We start from the raw sequence: 15154 nt of genomic DNA, 5'->3' as shown, positions 1-15154 counted from the left end.
TCCGTAGGCCCAGATAACACCTGCCTAAACACCAAGCACAAAACACACCTCCATAGAAGCATCGCTCTTCTACTACGCTCCTCTTCCACCATCTCTCCGACCTCCCATCGCGCAGATATCCTCGTCTGCCGGGCCCGATACTCCACCACAGGTATCGGTTTCTGCCAGAGCGAGGCCCTACAACAAGACACAATTCCGATCCTTAGGGTTATTTTCCTACCCCTCAACGCCCGACCTCCCTAACGTCCTCAAGTGACGTTGCACCTCTTATACACTGTTTGCTGCTGGCTCCGCCAGCCTCCAAAATTGTCCACCCTCCTGTGGGCCTACTCTCTCAAACGAACGCCGCAAAGTTCGTTTGAGCGGTAGCTAGTGTCCCGCGGACTTCTAGCCCTTTACCGGGAAAGTCATCAACATCTAAGCCTGCTCTCTCTCAAGCTCCCGGGTTGCGCCCCAAGAGCTAGTCCTGCAGAAGATGGTCAACCCCTCGGTCCCCAACGACTACGCCCTCTCTCCGGCTGAGGCTACTCCTCATCTGACAATCAATCATGATGTCGCTGCTGACCTAGACTCGACCAACGCCTTCGAAGGTAATATGCTTAGAAATAGCAAACCTCTACTTCGACCACTTGCTGACAGACATGTTTTCCAGGCCCTGAGAAGCTACTCGAAGTGTGGTTCGCTCCTGGCCCCGAGTCCCTCCCCGCTAGCGCCCAGCCCAATGGCTTGAAAGCTGTCTCCGCCGATACTTGGGTTACCATGCTCGATATGGTCAACTGCAAGATCCTGTCCGTCCTCGAGTCCGACTCTGTCGACGCCTACCTCTTGTCTGAGTCGAGCTTGTTTGTCTTTCCCCACAAGCTCATCCTCAAGACTTGCGGCACGACTACTCTGCTCCTGGGCTTGCAGCGACTGCTCCATATCGCGGCCGAACACGCCGGCTTCCCGTTCCACAACGCCAAGGAATCCACCAATATCAAGGCTGCTGCGACCCCCTACCGAGTCTTCTACAGTCGCAAGAACTTTTTGTTCCCTGACCGCCAGCAGGGTCCCCATCGTAGCTGGAGATCCGAGGTTAAATACTTGGATGACCTTTTCGAGGGTGGCAGTGCCTACATGGTCGGCAAAATGAATGGGGACCACTGGTACCTCTACATCACCACGCCGAACAAAACCTTGACGCCCCCTAGGACCCCGGACGAGGCTGAGGAAGCTGCTGCATTCGCGGCCAGGATTCCCACTGGTAGTGTGGCCAGCTTCAGCAGCGGCTTCGAGGAGCGCAGTGACGAAACTCTTGAAATTCTCATGACTGATCTCGACCCTGAAAATGCGAAGCAGTTCTACTTGGCGGACGCGAGTGCGGTCGCTACCGACAAGTTGCACTTGCAGCAGACCCAGGCAGCTCGGGATAACGCCCACCAGAGTTTGGGTGACATGTCTCACGTTCATGAGAAGGCGGGCGAGGAGCATGTCGATGTCTTTGAGAACATTGGCGAGTCTGACCTCAACGATGGGGATCGTGCCGCTACCGAGGCTCTGACTACCGAGGGTCACGCTATTGGAACTGTCGTTTCCGAGGGTTGCGGCCTCTCCAGCGTGTACCCGACCAGCAAGTATCCCGGGGCTCGCGTCGACGCCTACCTCTTCAGCCCCTGTGGGTTTTCCGCCAATGGTGTCATTCCTGCCATCGCCGACGAAGAAGACGGCTCGCAGAACGAGAAGGGCGGAAATGCCGCTCACTACTTCACCGTCCATGTCACTCCGGAGCCCAACTGCTCCTTTGCCTCTTTCGAGACAAACGTTCCTGGAGGTCAGAGTGGCCGTACCACGGCTGAGATCATCGAGCACGTCGTTGACATTTTCAAGCCTGGCCGCTTCAGTGTGACTCTGTTCGAGGCCAAGGGCAAGAGCGCAAACCCCTACGGCATGGGAGACTATGCCTCTCGAGGGACTGCCGTTCAACGTCTTGTTGACCCTGTCCGTGGATACCGTCGTATTGACCGCGTAGTCCATGACTTTGAGGATTACGACCTCGTCTTCCGTTTCTACGAGCGGGATGACTGGACTGGCGACCGTGAGGCCCGTCTTGGAGAGGAGATTTGAGTTGCCCTCCCCGAGGCGTCGGCTATGTTTCCCTTCATCGAGCGCGTGATGCATCCGGTCATATTCTGTGCGGTTGCCATCCCGTCCAAAACACGCTCGTTATATAGTAAACACATATCTACGCATGGTAGTTTCATGGTCGGATACTCCCCATCAGTAGCTTCAGCAACAGGATCTGTATCTGAAAACAAATTGTTCCGTCAATATATCATGATTTAGAGTCCCCCACACGCCGCCTCCCTCTATTAGCCTTGCCTATTTGTGTGATAATCCGAGCTCGCTTCACTCGGTGTCCGACTACTCACTCGGCTTCGATCCCGATGCGATTGATTGCTGCGTAGATTATGTTTCTTCCACGCTTCACCAGGCCGGCTGAAAAATCGCAGCCATGCGGTTCAGCTACGAATTATTGACCAGCCTCGGGCCGTTATTGACATGTTTACTGATACTGGCCAGGGGAAGCCCAAGCTTGAGCTGGATCTGCCAACCACGCGGAGCTTTCTGAGGCGTTTAACGCTGCTCAGTAGCAGCCATGTTCTGGAATGCATCGGATCGATAGACCTTTGCGTTCCGATGCAGCCGTGCTCCAGCCCACAACCACCCCAGATGGCCGTTGGACCCCAGTGACCAGTGCCTGCTTTAGTCTCGGGCTGGAATGTTGAGAGCCCACCCGCCACGCCAGCAAGTGCTGGCAGCCATCGCGAAGACACCAGCCATCCCGCTTCAGGTGATATATGAAGCTGCTCCGAGAAGGATATCGAAGTGAAGATGATGGAAACTCAAGCAACAGTCAAGCATCCGATCAACCCTCGCCGCCTTCTGCCATGGCTCCTTCTCTCAAAGGCGACGACACCGTCAGTGTCGTCGAGTCGTTGGAGACAAAGTCCTCCATGTCGGGAAGCGATGTTTCCACAAAGTCCCCGCCGAAGCCTCTACCGATTGTCATGATCGCTGTCATGCTCCTCATGATCGTCGCGTCCGGTGGAGGTCTCTGCCTTTCGGCTGTTCAGTTTCGGCCTTCAAAGACTGGCGAGCGTGACTGTCTCAGTCAAAGCTTCATCCTATTTGGTGTAAGTTCCCCCGCTCTAGTAGCTGTGGCTCACTGGAATGATGGCTAACGATTCTTCGCAGTCGATGATCTCTCCCATGTACGTGGTGTTGCACATCATTGTGTCGTTCCGCAACTACCAGGTTGTCAAGAGACAGTCGCTACAATCACCTCTGGTATCGTGGGCTGTCATAGTTGCCCGACTGGGTCTCTTGCTATGGATTCCGGCCATGATTCTCTCTTCGGTAGCTCTGTCACATTACCCCGGCTTCGTGACACAAAGCCCCATTACCGAGCTCAACTTCTCAGTATCCGTCGTCGGAATGTACGTCACAACTTGATGATGTATCGCATGAAATGCATCTTGAACTGACATCCTTCGACTAGACTGTGCAGCATTGTTGTCATTCTTGTGCTGGAGATTGCATCACACCCATTCGAGCTGCCCTGCTTCAGGCGGCGCAACACCGTTACATGTCTAGTCAGCGCTTTCGAAAAGGACCTGAAGGACGAGGAAGCCAAGCCTTCAAGCCGGCCTAACAGCCGTCCTCCGACCCCTCCCGCCTACTACTACTTCCCTGCAAACCATCGACACACGATCCCGGCCCCGGCAAGAGCCAAACTCGTCCGCAAAGCCAGCTATCCCAGACGCCGGGAGCAAATTCCCCCCGTCCCACCAATTCCGTACCCGCACCCGGACTCCCTCGGCATCATGCTCCCCATCGCAGAGCCGCTGCCTCCTCTCCCCGAGCTGGAACAGACCTCCGTCGCGCCGGCCATCAAGATCACCCCCGCCAACGCGCCTGAATGCCTCTGCCCTGGGAACGGTAAGCTCGCCCCGCCGGCGAACAAGGACAAGCCGTGTCCCCCTCCCCCCGGAACGGCGTGGGCTAAGGATTGGGAGCAGCTTGCCGTTGATACCGGCGTGCGGCGGAACGGGTCGTTGAGCGACTACGGGTCTACCGTCGGAACGGATACGCTCGACGGAAGGTTCGATACCCGTGGCGTCGCGTTGAAGCCGCCTCTGCCTTCGATTATCATCACACATAGTCCGGAACAAGTCTGACAGCCGAAATGTGGTGGAAAGTTGAATGACGTTTATTTCCGTGTGAATTCTCAGAATCTTGTACTACTTGGTTGTCTGGATAAAGCGAGGTTATGGTCACGGGTTATGGGTCATGGATTACGGATTATGGGTTATGAGCAGATGAAGCGTTCTTTTGTTGCCTCCGCGTGTCAATCTTATTGGATTTCTTTTGTAATCAATCTCACTTACATTTTTCTTGAATGCTGCCCGCGTTGTAAGCTTGCGACAGCCTGACGTTCTTCTACCTATCCTTCTTGAGGTTGAAGTTATCTCCCTGCGAATCTGACACGCCTTACAGCCACTTACATGCCATATTACCCCAAAATCCCGTTTAGTGGCTTGGCTTCGTATCTCGTGTTGACCGTGATAGGACCCTTAGGACCGCTCAGCCACTCCGACGCAAGCATTTTCTTGGCATCGTTTTTCACATTCTGTTGAAATTGCGTGAGATTTACGCCCGAGCAAGCAGACCAGCCATACCGCAGGAAGCCATCGCAGGCTTCGTAATGATTGACATGATGATCTGCACATGCACGAGACGCCAGATGCTTAGCATGCCTAGCTAAGCAGACATTCGGAGCTGTGTGAGTCTTACATTGGTATCAATTTCATGATTGATGGTGGTATGCTAGCGATCTGGGGGGCTATCGGATGGATCTCAATGAGTATATAGGTAAGGGCACGACATGAAAAACTCAGTCGCCTCTAAGATATTGAGTCGTCGCTACTCACTCAAGATTTCGAACTCTACTCTTACGGAAATCTACCCATAATCAAAGGCGAGACTGGTTTATCACTTTCGAACTCACTGAACATGAAGATCCAGAAGAAGCTCCTTTCGTCCGCTGTTTCCTCGGCCAGCTTAACGGCCTTTCCAACCGCCACGATATTCTCGGGTCCGATCCAAGGCATCTCGACGAGCCGCCCAAACGCATTATCTCCAGTGAATAAGTTTCTCGAAATCCCCTATGCCTCTATACCTGAACGGTTTTCCCTACCTCAGCCACCGAAGCCGTGGGTTGACACTCTCAATGCCACAACATTTGGGCCGGCATGTCTCCAGAACTTTGGCATCAACGGTAAGATACAGCTCTTCTCACTCGCCCCTCTGCCTCTGTTACTGACCTGATGTTCCTCTCAAAGAGCTCGGCCCAAGACCAGAACTCCTCGAGGGTCTTTTTACCACTCCAGCACCACCCGAAAGTGAAGACTGTCTGAGCATCAATGTCTTCGCCCCCACAACCAGATTCCCGGACGCCGGGCTTGCCGTGGTCGTCTTCATCCACGGTGGTGGATGGCAGCTGGGCCACGGCAGACTTGATCTTTCTGCTTTCGCGGCATATGAAGACATTGTCGCCGTAACTCTTAATTACCGCACAAATGGTACGTTGCGTCCAAGCTATGATGATGATCATCATCTACAGAAGCATCAAGAACTAACGCATGCGCTGTATAGTCTTTGGCTTTCCTGCATCACCTGAGATCCCACCAAGCGAACAAAACCTGGGTCTACACGACCAACGTCTGGCTCTGGCTTGGGTACAAGATAACATCGCCACCTTTGGCGGCGACCCGTCCAAGGTGACAATCTGGGGCCAGTCTGCTGGATCCTTTTCCGTAGACCACCACCTGAAAGCCTACGCCAACGACACTTTGGTCCCTTTCCGTGGTGCCATCATGTCCAGTGGGCAGATGAGCTTCGGGCACCTTGCACACCCATCGCCTGGGATCGAGGCCTGGACGGGACTGTCGAGTCTAGTTGGATGCGCCAACTCGTCAGATGAACTAGAATGTATGAAAGCCGTCCCAGCGAAAACCCTCATCAACACCATGCGGAAGTATCGTATCACTTTCGGACCGCAATTGACAACTCGACGGTGCTCAGCAAGCCAGGCGAACTATGGAGAAACGGGGATGTTGTCAAAATTCCGATCCTGACGGGTATTGTGGAGGAAGAAGGGCGCGGTCTGGTCAACGATAAAGTCAACATGACGGCCTTCTTTGATGCATACCTTCCGTCAGCCCTCGTACCGTCCGAAGACCGGGAGATGATCATCTCCATGTACCGCTCTGATCCTAGTGTCATCACCGACTTTGACCTTGCCTCAGCCATTTATACTGACTTACTCTGGTCTTGCGTACGTTATCTGTCCAACCAATTCTCACCAAACCTCGAAGTTGCTGACAACAGGCGCAGCCTCAATCTATACTTGCGTCGACAGCATCTTCGAACAATATCTCTACCTGGCGCTACCATTTCAATACCTCAATCTTGAATCTCTTACCCAAAGAGTACGACTGGCTGGGCAGGTTTCACGGCTCAGAGATCATTCTTCTCTTTACCGATCCAGATACCACACCTTATACCCCTCAAACGTACGCAGTGTATGAATACTTCAGGGGGGTCATTGCGCGATTTGTCAAGAATCCTTCCGCAGGGCCTGGGTGGCCGGCCGTGGGATCGTCTTATGCCCCGCTCGATGTCGCGATCTTGGGGGATGTGGGTGATACCTCGAGCGTCATGACGGTATCGAATTCTACAAGGCTGGATGAAAGGTGCAAGCTTTTTGAGAAGATTTGGCCCAAACTCAAGGCCATTAGTTAAGAGAGGTTATGGGTCATCACCTTGAGATCACTAGGATGCTTAGCCAGTGGAATCGATTATGTTGGTCCAAGTACTCTACGCATCTTCACCAAATTCCACACCATTCGACAACGCTAGCCAGAATTACCCTCTGCTCTGTAAATCATGAGTTACGCAACTCATGACACAACCCTCACCGTGCTCCCAGCCTCGCCCTTCTCAACCCCCTCCACCCTCGGCCCAATCTTCCTCCAAATCTCCTCCGCAACATCCTCCAGCGTGCCCCCAGCATCAACCACAACCAGATCCTCCTCCTCCTGCCGGAACTCCCGATCAACCCTGCCCTCCTCGCCCAGCCCGCCATCAGGCCCAACTCGCCCCAAGCTCAGCCCCCAGAACAGCTCGCGTACCCGCTTCTGGAACTCGGCCTTTTCGTACACCTCCCCGCCCCAGCCCCCGCGCTCTCTGGCGACGGCCTCTTCGAGGTCGAGAAACAGAACGAGATCCGGTCGGGGGAGGCCGAGTTCCGGTTGGCGTGCCCAGTGGAGGTTCAGGTGGGGGTTCTGTTTCGCGGCGGAGTAGACGATGCCGGAGTGGTAATACCTGTCGCAGATGACGGTGTATCCTGACGCCAGGAGATTTTGGATGTTTTTTCTGTCAATATGTAAGTTTCGTGATGCTCCATGGGCTCACGAGATGTTGGAGACTTACACTGCTTCCCATCTGTTTGCGCTAAAGAGGAGGTGGATGACGTGGTCTTCCATCTCGACCGAGCTCTTGAGATAGGCATCAATCATCTGGCCAATAGGCGTTGTTCTGTCTGTGAGATGAGTTCAGTCAGTAATGCTACGTACTTGATGAACATGCATTTGGGGAAAAAAGGTGGAAAACGGCGTTAACGTCGTCAAGTTAGAAAACACACACCCGGAAACCGCATGACTTTGACCTTCTTCCCCTCCTCAATCAACCGCTGCTCAAGCAACTTCACCTGCGTAGTCTTGCCGCTCCGATCAAGGCCTTCAAAGGCAATGAAGGCGCCGCGAATGACACCCGCCGGCGGCGTGGTGACGGGGAGGGCATCCCCGGCCTGCCCGCCGGTTGCGGCCGAAGTCGCTATGGCCGCCGTGGCGAGGTCATTGATCGATGCCATTGAGTCTCGGAATGCCGTTTCACAGCACGTTTCGGTACTGCAATATCTACCTTTTATGATCCAATGAGCGGATATGAGTGCGGGCCACTGCGCTGGTGAGAGATGCGAGTGGCTGTCGAGTGGTGCGGTTCTGGATGCTGAGGTGTAGTGGGCACATGCGGGCCGAGTGGAGCCCCGGAATACGGGCGTTGGAGCGACCGGGCAGGGTGCGTGGGCGGCTGTCACGTGGGACCAGATCGCGGACCAACACCAGACGGCACATCTTGAAGCACCCGGATGAATCGGTGGATGATGCGACGACGGATGATGAGGTCCTGACATGGGCTACACACTTACACGGCCAGAGTTGTTGGCTGGGGTTGATCACGGGTATGGTAGCACTGATGCTTCATGTGGTCAAAAAATAATAAAACCGTCAATAGTGCTTTATTGATGACAACATCAATCGTTCAAACGAAATCCAACAATAGCAATACTCCGAACCCGGCTTTGTACAAAACATGACACCCATATCCGTTGTTCCTACACCAAGAGTGCCCCAGGGTTCCCCGTCGCTTAGTCCTTGCTCGTCCATCGGAAATCCCGAACAACCGTTGCAAACGCCGCATTCATCATGGACCCGTGATTAAAAAGATGGTGAATAGTTGGAAGCGAAGCATAGTCGAGCCCAATAATCAAAGGAAAGCAAGCCATCATCAGCATTCGGCAACCGCCACCTCTGATTCATCTTTGGCGCTTCCACTTTCCCACAGCTCAAAGCTCTCACCCGTGCCCTCCATTGGCTCCAAGAGCGCGGCCTTGGCTGCTGTCTCTGTGGATTTGCCCATGAGCTCGTCTACACCTTTTTCTTCCACGGGAACCTCAAGCGGGACTACTGTGGGTTCCGAAACGAGCTCTTGGAGTTCGGGGACTGCGGTTTGAGGGGCCACCTCGTTTTCTTCTTCCTCTTCGTCGGCAGGAATGATGATGATCGATGACTCGTCGCAGCCGAAGGCATAGAATTCGCTAGCGTCCATCTCGCCCAGAGCTATCCTCTCCTTCTCAAAGATCATCTCGTCCTCACTGGTACGACGAGCAGAGCGACGTGCAGATGTCTGGCTAACGTCATCGACAGGCGGTACATTCTCCTTGTCGCGACCCTCTGCGCGGTCTCTGCTAGCCTTGCGTTCACTCTCTTCATCCGAGCTAATGTCAAGGACACAAGTTCCGTGCTGCAGCATGTTGGTCATTTCTTGCTCTGGCGTATCCTCGTGGATATCAAAGAACCAAGATGCCTTCAGGTCAGGCTCGTCAAGGTCCTTGACGGCATTCCGCGAGGACGTGGCAACGGTGGAACGGGCAGCATAGCTAGGGATAGTCCCCTTGAGAGCAGCATCGAGGCTGAATGGTGCCGAGGAGGATGAAGGCAGGTTGAAGGCAGGCGGGTCTACGCGCGTATAGGGACCAGCGGTTCTACGACGGTTTGAAAGGATGCCAGACCGCTTGCCGCGAGTCGGCGAACGGCCAGCGGGAGCTGAGAGTGGGGAGGACTTGGCGATAGCGGTGTTGATCTTCGCTGACGGCGATTTGGGCTGGAGTAGACTGCGAGGGCGAGGGAGGGTAGGCCTTGAGGAATTCAACACGGAGCTTGCGGCGAGGGGCGCGGCCTTTGTGAGGATGAAGGAGGAAGGCTTGAGGACATCCTTTGACGGGTAGAAGGCTTCGGAGCTCTTAGATCGCTTAGAAAAAGCAAACGGGTCGACATTTTCGCAATCGTCGGTTTCTACGCTGTCTGAAGCTTTGCGCTTGCCGCCAGTAGCTGATGGAGCAGCTGTTGAAAGAATTAGCAATCAATTTTGCAGAAGTATTTGGACATGTTTTGGGGCAGGTGCTCAAGATGGGGGGGGGGGGGGGGGTTAGGCGCATTCCAGCAGCATGGCGGGCGGATCTCATGTGAGAGCGCCACGTCCAGCGTCTGCGACGTCGCAAGTACGGAACAAGAGAACATGAGAATTGCGGGGAGAGGAACGAGTGTGTTTGGTCGTGGATTGATCAAACATACCATTCTGTCTATTCTTAATGCTTGTCAGATTCTGCAGTCGAGTACCGTCGAGGGGCGCAAAGGGTTGACGGGAAATAGACGCCATCGTGTGTGGATCGAAGCAGTTGTGCGCGCAACAGGGCGAGTGGATGTGGTGTTGTGGTTCCGCAGTAGGATGCGATGCGGTGCGGTGCTTCGGGAATGGGAGCAGCCCAGCCAGCGGCTTTCAGTCGATGCCCTGGGTCCCAGTTGCTCTATGATCGACAGTCGGCTCGATTCGTGAAGAATGGGGACTCGTGATTGAATTGCAGCGTCCCCTCGTCGATAAGTTCCCCAGGAAGGAAAATCGGTGCCAGACAGACTCGACGGTGTTGAAGCTCTGCGGGTGGCGGTTAAGGTGTGCGTTGGGATGGAGTAGCGAGTGTGAGGATTTGTTTATTTTTGTTATTCTCTTCCGCGCAGTGGAATCGTCGAGTTGGTTGCAGGAAGAGAGTGACCGAAACGGGGTCGACGAGCTGGCGTGGGGTGGGAAGGGGGGGGGATAGAGAGAGAAAAGAGGGCGAGCGAGGTGAGCGTCGGTAGGGAGCAGGGATTACTCTCAGGAAAGGTAGGGACTGAGATTGAGATGCGGTCTCGTGAGCGGGAGAGAGACGCGGAGAGGAAGAGAGGGCGCGCGCGCACGGAACCGGGGGTGGGATAGAGAAGGGCGTGTATCGCTAAGGTAAGGCCTGGGTTTGGGTCCTGGGCCTGGTCGGCGACGCGGCGTTGGTCGCTGGATGCAAGGCCCTGGGGCTAAGAAAGAATAAAAAAGTGGTTTGAAGCTGAGTTGCGCTACTGCGTGAGGGACAGAGATGGACCACCCAGTGCCCAGAGAAGCAAGCGACGGTATGGTATTTCGAGGAAGACGGGTGTGTAAGGAGTCAACTAAGGACGTTTAGAGAGTAGAGACCAGGAATCTAAGTGTAGGCGCCTTGTCAGCAGTTGGAGAGAGATACTTGGATGATGGGATTTGTAGGAGGGGAAAGAATAGGGCAGTCTAGGGATGACGGGTACCTTGCTCTAAAAGAGACGCGGAGGCAGCGTACAGCAAACACGGTCTGGCGTCTGGGTGGAGTAAGACTGTAAGAGTTAGTTCTCAGCCGATGGAGACGGAGATGGGACGTGGAAGAGATGGTGTGCGGTGTGGTGTGCCAGGGCAAGGAGGCGAGGGATGCCGGGCAGGGTAAGGTAGGACAGGATAAGATGGGGGGAACAGAGTAAATTGATCTGCCATCTGCGTTGTAGGTATTGGGATCATGGATGCTTGCTCTCTTACCTCGAGAAGTTGGAAGTTGAACGAGTTGGGTCGAACGAATGCTCAAACCTCCAGAGACGGGCGCGTTCAGCAGTGTGCCGGTGCGAGATTGGGTGGTTCCAAGACGTCGAACAGCGAACATCTGGTGCCTCGACAGGCAATAATGGGAAGTGTTCGTACGGATGGAGAAAGAGAGATGAGACTGAGAGAGAGACTGGAAGCGCCAGAGACAGCGACGAGACAGAGACAGAAAGCGACGTGGTAAAACGCGAGAGTTCCGTGACAAGGCCAATGGAGTCGTCGTATTCCTGGCGTGTCGAGATGGGCCAATGCACCTAGGTGAGAGACACACCGCGGACCACACCAATCATCCAAGGATCAATCAGGGAAAGTCAGATGCAGCTTTCCTCTTTCCTTGCCGGGCTTGCCAGTCGTCAGTGCCTTCCCTGCGAGTCTGACCGGGCACGTACCCACGTACCCACGTACCTACATAGTAAGAAACACCACACGTAAAATCCCGTCAGGAAAGAGAGACTCGTCGGAAAAGTGGGTTTGTAGGAAAGCGACGTTCATGCGACGGGCTGTGTGCATCATGTGATTGGTCGGCGCGAACAGGAAAGGCAGCAGCGGCCAAGGGCACCTCACCCAGAATGCAACTTCCCTTCCAGTCTCCACTCTCCGTACCGCGATACACGGCCAATTAAACGCGTCTTCAATAAGTGGGGGTACAGCTTGCGACCAGCCAATACCATCTCGTCTACGGATACCTTCAAGATGAGCAACACCAAGAGACCTGAAGCGGGCTGCCTTTACGTTACCTTTACCTACCTGTAAGATACCTTGTCCGTAATTAGAACTGGCCGAAAAGAGCGCGACTTGAATTCAAGGGAGAGTGCGAGACATGCGAATCTGCCCTACGCGTTGATAAAGCCCATATTGCCCGCTAGATTTCCCACCAAGGATCCGTATCCGTACAGTGATCCTCGTCCATCAGTCACCATGGCCCACGCGCAGGGCCCCCCTCGCACCCGTCGGCAGTGCGTGTGGGCATTCACCTTCCGAAATGACAGCTGCCCATGCAATTGCATCCTCTCACCTCTCATCCCACCTTTCAAGTCTCGCACTATATCCGTCCACATCCGTACAGTCTGTCACTGTATTTGTAGTCCATTCAGCAGATCATCTTGGCCACGGATAACTTTACCTTACTTTGCTCAAGTGGGTACCTGATCTGACTGCCATCACTTTCATCTCAACTCGCTCCGTGAGCCGTGAGCACTGTTGAACCTCTGGCCATAGCTCCCGCAGCTCATCCGTACATGACTTACATTCATTATTCTTCATTCTTCCTCCCTTGGATGAATAGGAAACACTACTCTCAATGTTCTGCAAACCATTTGCGAGTATTGTCAAAGCACACGTTTGCCACATTGCTTATTCCTCTTCTCTCTCTCTCACACTCTACCTCACCATCAAACAGCTTCCCTCATTCCAACGTGCCTGGCCGCGACCAATCGAGCCCCTCACCGTCGTTGGCTTAGAGTGTTAGCCGCCCTCACCCACACTGCGGCCCTTCTGACGCAGGGGGTAATATCGCCTACTCTGCTCTGCCACTCTCCCAAACCTCGTATTGGGACCTTGGTTCGTCAGTTTGCTGAGCACGCATTCGCCGGGTGACCTCATGCCTCTTCCATGGCCTTACTTGATGACCCCTCTCTTGTTGGACTTGACAGCTGCCCGCAGAACCGCGAGAACGGCACGCCAGGTCTCTCATCGCGGCCGCCCAACCTCACGGGTGGCCAGACGGCCCATGGCCTTTCGCCTCCCGCGGTCCGGGTCTCTTTCTTTGCGGGCCTCCGCGCTTCTTGGATGGCCTGACAACTCAAGTGTTGCCCTATAATGCACCTCAACCCTCCTCATGCGTTCATCATCCGTTGGCCCTAGATCATCGAGGTGACGCCAGCCTTTGGCCACATTCAACGCTAACTGGGAAGATCTGGGCCACGCTCATCGTCCTAGCACTTCAGTTCGTCGGTTCGGGGTGTAACTTTTGTGTTGTTGGCCACTTATCCGGGCCTCCCTCGCTACTGATTGACCAAGTTGGTTTGTGGATTGCATGAAGATTAAGCATCAGGGTCCTAGGTTCGTCACATCAAACACAACGTATGGTCACAGTTTCCTTTGCTTTGAAGCACATCTGCCTCGTCTCTGCAATGCCTTCGAGAGTCTACATCTCGAAATGATGAAAGGGCCCGACTACTTGGTCCAGCAGGCTCTCCCATGTGCCTCGCATAGTCTGACGCGGAACATTCACTGACGCCTATCAACTCTGTGTGAACGAGTACCCAGACAGGCTGACAGCATGATCATCCTCCAGGTCTCTTGCGGACAGCCAGCGGTACTATTGGACGTAAATGGCAAACGTCTTTGCACTCGCTAAGGCGGTTCATGCATGCACAAGAAAACGACGTGCTGATTGAGCCACGTCTTCAACCCTGATTCACAATCACCAACCTCTCTGCAACGCTTCCCCAGACAGACTAACAGATATGACGCCTGTGGCATGCAAGGCCCTGACACTGATGCGTCGAGCGTTCAAAATAATGCAGGCTGCCCTTGCTTCAAGCTGTTTCGCCGAAACTGTTCTTCAGTTCTTCGCCGGCAGCTGGTCGAGGGGAGGAGGCTAGTCTTTGAGTCGCAACTCTGCATCAGTGATCATGGATTGCTCCGCAGCTTATTCTTGCTGTGTGTTCCGGCCTGCTGCAGGGCAACATTTTTCTTCTAAACTTACCAGCCGGCAAACGGTCCACCAAGAGCAATCATCTTGTTAACTGATGCGGTGGAGTGGTGGTGCCGTTAACGACGTAACGCGCCGAGCAATGGCACAGCCGTAGCTCGCCAATACATTTGCAAACTTTGAGACATCCATTGTTCTTCCGGCTCATCGAAGATCATCCGGATCAAAAAGACACATAATGAGACACCTCTCGTCTCATTGTGCACATTGTGGCGAGACATGTTCACTGGCATTTCATCCAGCGGCTGGGAGCTGCATGAAGTGCCATAGCGAGTCGTAGTGATCACCTCCAACGTACAAATGCGGTGGTTGGGCTCAGAAATTCAATTCCAATGTCAGCAGCTTTTCTCTTGAATCCCTCTGGTATTGCATTCCTTTTGCCTTTGACTCTGCATCATCATCAATGCCCGCTGCGCTGCAGTCAATGATTCCCGGGCGGGCAATCGGCGCCACGGTGGAGACCTTCGCTTCCGCATGCTAGCGGGCGGCGTGTAGGGACATCGGCGTTTCAGACGACATCTCGGCCGATAGGCCGCACACTACAGATAAAAGGGGAACCAAAAATGAGGAGGCTGGGAGAGTTTCCAGACCAGGGGTGAGGAATTCCCAGCCTCTTTATTTTCTCGAAAAAGGTCTGGAGATTGCTCGAGTGTTTAAATGTCTTTACCCCTCTCTGAGCCCCCCTGCTGCGGACGTGTAATGCGGGTTTGTTCGCCCCCTTGCATGACACCATGGGCTTACACCGGTACACCGTACGACGCCGCCGGCAATGAGCAACCTGGAAGTCGAAGCATCTGTTCGGTGCATTCTGCCATTGAGATGAGTGATTGGGTCTGTTCTCAAGGGGGTTCTGCATAATGATGGACACGTGGCTAGCTTGTGGCAACTTGTGAGACGGGGCGCTCATGGCTGGGACCTGGCAGCGGTGCACTGAGTCGAAGGCTGCGAGTCTCCATTACACTTGGCTGGATGGTCTGGGTAAATGTCGGTTCCTACATCCGGTGAGGCGAAGAGACGATGAAACGAGGTGGCTGGCTGAGCCGTTCCAGCTTTCAGGTCATACGAGGTTGA

General features: G+C 54.2%; 5 protein-coding genes across 5 annotated transcripts; 3 read left to right on the top strand and 2 right to left on the bottom strand.

Annotated features, from left to right (window-relative positions):
* Positions 1-475: 475 nt before the first annotated feature.
* Positions 476-2103, top strand: BDP81DRAFT_449070 (adenosylmethionine decarboxylase; the record flags this gene model as incomplete). Its single annotated transcript, XM_060592360.1, has 2 exons — positions 476-590; positions 653-2103. The coding sequence occupies 2 exons, from the start codon at positions 476-478 to the stop codon at positions 2101-2103; spliced, it is 1566 nt and encodes a 521-aa protein (XP_060446596.1).
* Positions 2104-2900: 797 nt separating this feature from the next.
* Positions 2901-4604, top strand: BDP81DRAFT_426293 (uncharacterized protein). Its single transcript, XM_060590282.1, has 3 exons — positions 2901-3173; positions 3235-3476; positions 3539-4604. Exons 1-3 carry the CDS (start codon positions 2928-2930, stop codon positions 4215-4217), a joined length of 1167 nt encoding a protein of 388 aa, XP_060446595.1. The 5' UTR covers positions 2901-2927; the 3' UTR covers positions 4218-4604.
* Positions 4605-4996: 392 nt separating this feature from the next.
* BDP81DRAFT_480806 (Alpha/Beta hydrolase protein) lies at positions 4997-6843 on the top strand (the record flags this gene model as incomplete). The annotated part of the gene is made up of 5 exons (XM_060594946.1): positions 4997-5317; positions 5430-5621; positions 5695-6076; positions 6124-6376; positions 6436-6843. The coding sequence occupies exons 1-5, from the start codon at positions 5053-5055 to the stop codon at positions 6841-6843; spliced, it is 1500 nt and encodes a 499-aa protein (XP_060446594.1). The 5' UTR covers positions 4997-5052.
* Positions 6844-6880: 37 nt separating this feature from the next.
* BDP81DRAFT_347558 (thymidylate kinase) lies at positions 6881-8153 on the bottom strand. The gene is made up of 3 exons (XM_060586144.1): positions 7747-8153; positions 7534-7642; positions 6881-7476 (listed from the first exon to the last, which is right to left on the bottom strand). The coding sequence occupies exons 1-3, from the start codon at positions 7970-7972 to the stop codon at positions 7002-7004; spliced, it is 810 nt and encodes a 269-aa protein (XP_060446593.1). The 5' UTR covers positions 7973-8153; the 3' UTR covers positions 6881-7001.
* A 514-nt stretch (positions 8154-8667) lies between these two features.
* BDP81DRAFT_317240 (uncharacterized protein) lies at positions 8668-10098 on the bottom strand (the record flags this gene model as incomplete). Its single annotated transcript, XM_060584240.1, has 2 exons — positions 8668-9782; positions 10014-10098. The coding sequence occupies 2 exons, from the start codon at positions 10096-10098 to the stop codon at positions 8668-8670; spliced, it is 1200 nt and encodes a 399-aa protein (XP_060446592.1).
* Positions 10099-15154: the final 5056 nt, after the last annotated feature.

The sequence above is a fragment of the Colletotrichum phormii genome, assembly GCF_030913505.1.
Source record: "Colletotrichum phormii strain CBS 102054 chromosome Unknown BDP81scaffold_8, whole genome shotgun sequence".
NCBI lineage: Eukaryota > Fungi > Ascomycota > Sordariomycetes > Glomerellales > Glomerellaceae > Colletotrichum > Colletotrichum phormii.
This window is presented reverse-complemented; position numbering and strand designations above follow the sequence as displayed.

Excerpts from the sequence above, each read along its gene's own strand:
- BDP81DRAFT_426293 (XM_060590282.1), top strand. The coding sequence starts at position 2,928 with ATGGCTCCTTCTCTCAAAGGCGACGACACCGTCAGTGTCGTCGAGTCG. Across the intron at positions 3,174-3,234 it reads AAAGCTTCATCCTATTTGGT|TCGATGATCTCTCCCATGTA; the intron begins GTAAGTTCCCCC and ends GATTCTTCGCAG. Across the intron at positions 3,477-3,538 it reads TCAGTATCCGTCGTCGGAAT|ACTGTGCAGCATTGTTGTCA; the intron begins GTACGTCACAAC and ends TCCTTCGACTAG.
- BDP81DRAFT_347558 (XM_060586144.1), bottom strand. The coding sequence starts at position 7,972 with ATGGCATCGATCAATGACCTCGCCACGGCGGCCATAGCGACTTCGGCC. Across the intron at positions 7,643-7,746 it reads CAAAGTCATGCGGTTTCCGG|ACAGAACAACGCCTATTGGC; the intron begins GTGTGTGTTTTC and ends CTCATCTCACAG. Across the intron at positions 7,477-7,533 it reads GCAAACAGATGGGAAGCAGT|AAAAAACATCCAAAATCTCC; the intron begins GTAAGTCTCCAA and ends ACATATTGACAG.